At 36.9% G+C, this 5,691-nt stretch overlaps 1 protein-coding gene across 3 annotated transcripts; it reads left to right on the top strand.

The window, feature by feature from the left end:
* Positions 1-3,856: 3,856 nt before the first annotated feature.
* On the top strand, positions 3,857-5,340 carry ND-SGDH (NADH dehydrogenase (ubiquinone) SGDH subunit). 3 transcript variants are annotated; one of them, XM_031977063.2, is made up of 3 exons: positions 3,857-4,164; positions 4,711-4,922; positions 4,998-5,340. In XM_031977063.2, exons 1-3 carry the CDS (start codon positions 4,068-4,070, stop codon positions 5,226-5,228), a joined length of 540 nt encoding a protein of 179 aa, XP_031832923.1. In that variant the 5' UTR covers positions 3,857-4,067; the 3' UTR covers positions 5,229-5,340. The 3 variants fall into 3 exon arrangements, with proteins under 3 accessions (XP_031832923.1, XP_076229649.1, XP_031832922.1); XM_076373534.1 differs by having other exon boundaries at positions 3,861-4,188; XM_031977062.2 differs by having other exon boundaries at positions 4,004-4,170.
* The last annotated feature ends 351 nt before the right edge of the window (positions 5,341-5,691 follow it).

The following is a 5,691-nucleotide window of genomic DNA, read 5'->3' as shown; positions in this document are numbered from 1 at the left end:
ATGTGTCTGTTCAACCCGGCACCGTTTCCAGAATTTATTCGTTAAGCCATTCGCTGCTGAAGAAACCCGTTGCGGTACGAGTTCTTAGTTTTTCACTGTGCAGTCTTGCGTCGATGTTTCTCGAGTCAATAGTTTTATAGCGCTTTAGTTGTTCGTTTCAAGACGTTCGAGAAGCACTGAAATTGTAGTTATGTATGATATAATTATGGTACTACGAATAATTGTAGCGAAGGTTCGTTGATTATTTAATTATTGGGATAAATTGAATGTCGAGTCTAATTTGACAGCACTGAAAAGGGTTAAGAGATACGGTTGGGAATGAGTTAAGCTGGAAGGGTAGTTTCTGTACCGTTGACCTCTGGATTATCGAGTAGACAGGAGGGTGGATTCTCATAGAAAAGCGAAATTCCTTGAACCGCATCGTTCTCAAGGATTTCTTTATTTAGCAGGGTAGTTTTTGTACAGCCGATTGTAGTCGTTAAGGGTTAGCGAGTAGAATATGGATGCATATCAGAATTTCTCTTCTCGGGAAAGCTTCGATTCCCGGTTATCCAGGGGCTTTGATAAACGAAGATTAACTGATAATATGTCTGACGGATGAAGATTCATCGTGTTGTCTCCTTTTGCGATAGTGGGGCTGGACCATGTTAACAATAGAATGTTTCGAGGAAGTGGACAGAAGTGATGCATCGAACAAAGAGCCGAAACACACTAGCTTTACAGACATTCATTAGAACAATACAATAAACTGTATTGTCTCTAGAAAAACTGTTATTAATTTATTTAGGGGTTAAAAAAATGGACCATTAGAATACATTGTTGTATAGTTGCATCAATTAAAATCAATTTACCAAACAATGTTAACGGAATTCAGTGTATCACTATCAGATTGACGTGTTCTATAATTCTAGCGTTAATAATTTATTTAAACATTTATTCGACCATGTTCGTAGAGCTCGTGTGAAACGGGAATTCCCGTGCAGGGCAAATTGGCCTCTCGTTATCCAAGGGTTAATCCAATGCGCCGCGACCGCCGCAAATAGATTCCCGCCTAAGAAGCTTTCGACGTTGTCCAGCTTTCGTTTCGCAAACGGACGGCCGTTCGCGCGTGAGTGTAGGTGATTTACAGATGTCGGACGTAAGAGCACGTACGGGTTCACGTGCACGCTGTACAGCGTTACGAAAATGGCAACGGGCACGAAGGCGTGCGAATCACGTGGACACTTGGTCACCGGTTGCACGGTGCACCGTACACATAAATCCTGGCATAGAAGTCAACGTCTTCGACAGTGTGCACGCGATGCAGCGCTAATGCTATGAACTCAGCGGAGTCTCGGTTATCCGGGGTAACGTGGACTGTGCTTACCTCGGATAATTGAGGAATGGGATAGCGTGGAAGGGTTGCCAGATAAGGGTTGGTAAATCGTGCAATGGAATCATGGAAAACACTTCGATTGTTCTAGTATGCATTCAAGTGTAATGTATTGTTAACCCATTGCCGTCCATTTTACAGACTGTATTAATGCATTCATTTGTTTATTCTTTAGTAATACATTGAACAGAAATTACGTAACAGTCTAGATAACGTGTAAGTTGATTTTGTGTACGATTTTTAACGACTGGAACAAGTCAAAAAGAACTGCGTTTCTACGCACGATTTTGAAACTAAAAATGTGGCAATGGGCTAACACGTTCGCTACTGAGATTACTCTCATAAATATTTTTATTTAAAATTATAAGATACGGCATTATATTTAAAGACTCAATGACTCGCTTCAATCTCATTTTTTCAATATCTCGTTTTGGAGGTTTGCTGAGTTGAATAAAATATTAGAATTGAGAAGTTCGTCGGTGAAACAAATGTAGCTAACGTGTTAAAAGCACTCTACAGTATACATTGAAAAATCTCATTATATTGTTTATAATCTAAAGACTTTGGAGTGCAAAGGGTTAACAGTGGCACGAGGATCTTCAGCGCTTCGTATCACTTATCATTCCGTGACAAACGTAATTGGTTTTAGTAGCAATTAATAATTACTAGATATCGCAGTTCTCGTTGACAATACCGTTTCTAAAACGAGCACGGACAAGTTCAGGAAAACATGTTTTTGCGTCCAATTGCGAGCAGTAAACGATGATCGAATAGAGGACACCAACGTACGAGTCGAACGGCGTTGAAGTTAAAGTGATAAAAGAGGGCATTTTCATGCGCAATAAATAAATGAAACGCGACGACGATTATAATTCATTTGTTCCTCGTACTACGTCTCGTTTACGATAATCGAAGGATACTTTTTTTATGATTTTAATTGTCGACGAGACGAAACATATCGATTAATTAAGCACGATAACGCGGTGCTGAGAGGATGATAATAGATTAGTGCAGGTGAAGTGTTGGGTTTTCTGGTGACAACTGACGCCGTCGCTAAATTTCGAGCATGCTTTTGCTGGCTAGACGTACAAGATTAGATCACCGGTTTGGAATCCATTAAAATTCCAAAGCTCTTATTTAATTAGGTATCAATTTGTTCGTCAGCTCTCTTTAGCTAACACTTTAACGCGTTCGCTATCAGCGACATTCGTATTTCACCTGAGGTGATATAAATTACTTTTACATGTTCGTCTAAATCCTTAACAAAGTGAAGCAATCTAGGGAAACATAAGTCGACCGGATCTTTTTCTGCAATTTTATCTGTATTTCGTAAAAATGCCACGTTATTTTCAATGCAGTATCGTAATTGTGAAAGTGTCGATAATAAATGTACTTGTTTATGAGCTTAACTGCGATGAAGATTTATATGAACGTATTGAGAGATAATAATCGATAACAAAACTATCTCAGAATTATGCAATAACAGCAATAAGAACAGTTAAGTAAGAATTATACGAATTAAATACTAGACAGCGGAAAGAAAGTAAAAAACAGTAACTAATAGATTAACTGAGCAGATAAAGCTTGTAAAATGGGACGTAATAAACGTGCTGTGTAAAAGGTAGATACATAGTAGTGTCGAGTTAACTCGTCCCTCTTGTTAACCGGTTGAACCCGGATTCACGGTATCGATCTGATCGCTATCAACAGTCGAAATATTCTTCGTCGGCCAGTGCATGAGTGATCGTTGATGGGTTCAACCAGAAATTGATAGCTTCCATCAATCCATTCACTGTATCGAAATCGTACGACTTGTTAACACGTGCCAATGTCTGGTCAACTTTATCAGTAGATTGTGGATATTTATGTCAACGTAATTAGGTACTCGGAAAAGTGCAAATTAACGTGCATTCGTCGTAGGATATAAATGAATAGTAATCGATAGTAATCAGTAAAATTAATTGTAGTCAATTTCTGTAAATTTACTAACACGTTGAATGCCGCACGATTTCATGGTACAAAATACCTGAAATGGAAAAAATATAATATTAAATCATTTGATTGAATTGCATTGTTATTATTGCATCTAGCTGAATGTCACCACATTAGTTAGTATTATTTATAATATATAAATGTTTTCAAATAATCATGGTTTCATTGAGTATAGTAATTCGATTTGGTTGTCACCGGTGACTCCTATGGTATTCGACGTGTTAATTACCGAGAAACGATTGTTGATCGTTAAATGTCGCGAATTAGGATTTTATGGTAGTCGTGTAGTTGTCGTTTCATTCGTTTGTATTGTTTCCATCTTTTTCTCGGGGAACTCGAGTAAACAGAAGGATTCCCGAATGTTCGTAATTCAGAATCGTTCCACGGGTTCAACTGTTCACTTGACCCGATTTTGTTGACGCTAGACCTTCGTGCTGAATCGTGTCGCAAATGGAAATTTCTTTTATTTCCGTAGAACGCACTTCGTGAAACGATCGAGAAACGTTCGCTGCACTTTTGTTTAATATCGTTTTGCTGTTCGAATTATTTCGAACTATAATTGATGGGTCGCGGGTTGTCTTACTCGGTCTATAATTCAAGTTTTAGCGGCTAGAATAAACTACTAGATCGGTAAGTCGCGTCGGTAACTTGTACGCAGCGCTGACGACATGCACTCAGCGTTTCGTGGCATTTCGTGAAACTGATGTTTAAAATGGCGACGTGGAGTAAGGTTTTACTCTCAGCGGGGCAAAATTTCATCAAAAACAATGGATTACTGAGAAAAACAGTGCCAAATTATGGTAACTGTGAGTGATAGAAATATAGTAATTATGATAATTAATATGCTAACTTCACGAGCAAAGCAACATCGCTGAAACTGATAGTCTTTTGTTATGTAACTTTCTCTATCGAACGAATTTAAAATAATCGTAGCTTTAGTATTGTTATACTGTTGATGTTCAGTGTCATGTTCCGATGCGACTGTCATTTTTATTTTTTTCGTAACACTTGTAAATAATTATAGCTGGAAATTAAAATGGAAGTTGTCACCGGTTATAGTTGAATGATAGGTTAACAACGCAATAGTAATATGAACGATATTGTGGTAATAGTATAAAGACTTGTATAATTTCGATGGTTCATTTATGACTCATGTTTATTATTATTTAATGGTTAATATTTCTTTGCAGTAAAAGTGGAAAGTTTTATATTTATTAAACATGCTGTTTGTTACATTGAAACAGGGATAAAGCTTTTCTTGTGAAGCTGCTTGCATGAAACATACATCTAAGAATAATCTGATATTAATATAACGTGCTTGGTTACACTAATTTATTCATTTTCAGGTGTTATCAACCGCATGGCTCATGACCGTAAGATGGTCATAGAACCAACTCGTTGGCAGTGGCATAAAACAAAAGATTGGTTTCACTTCTACTTCTTTGTTGCGGCTATACCACTGACTTTAATAATATCTTATTGCAATATCTTCATAGGACCAGCTACATTAGAGCCAATTCCAGAAGGCTATATTCCCAAGCATTGGGAGTATTTTAAAGTAAGAGGGAAAGACATTTCAATTAAGCTACACATAAGAAGTAAAATAGGTAACATATATTTTAACGCTTTACAGTCACCTATCACGAGATGGCTTGCAAGATACGTTTATCCGCAACCTCAGATGTTATATGAGCAGAGTATAGACGTATTAGTAAGGCAAGAAGAAAGGAGAGCCCTAAAAGTGTTGCAAGCCAGAATTGAAGACTATATCAAGGAATATCAGAATTACCCGTTGTTCTCTTATACCAAATCAATGTATGCTCGCGACATTGTTGAATACAGAAAATTAAGAGAAAATGTTTGAAATATCTTTTGTCTATATTGTAGAATGATTGGTATGTTGTGTCAATGAATTAATGGACTATTCTAACAACATTACAGAGAAATATTAGTTCAATAAAATGAAGTACAGTAATTGTTTCTGCGTTATGATTCAATGGAAATGTATTTTTTTTCCTGATACTGTTGCCAATAGGTAGTTAAAATTTCTTTAAGGAGCCATCATCGGTGTTTACTAGGAACATGAATCTACATAGTAACAAGAACAATTTGTCGATAACTGATCATTTTACGTTATCCTTAGCCAACATAGCAGTTTACGATATTACCGATTATTGGTACGACATTCGAGTCAATAACATTCTAGAGCACCATCTGTACTGCAATCGTAGAATCATTTACTCAATATAAAATGTAGAGTATCCACATCTTTTTCAAAGAGGAACAAAATTAAAGCGAAAATCGAAAATGTTCCGTAAGAGTAAGAT

The sequence above is a fragment of the Nomia melanderi genome, chromosome 14 (genome assembly GCF_051020985.1).
Source record: "Nomia melanderi isolate GNS246 chromosome 14, iyNomMela1, whole genome shotgun sequence".
Lineage (NCBI taxonomy): Eukaryota > Metazoa > Arthropoda > Insecta > Hymenoptera > Halictidae > Nomia > Nomia melanderi.
The sequence above is the reverse complement of the archived record's forward strand: the minus strand, read 5'-3'. Positions and strand labels throughout refer to the sequence as shown.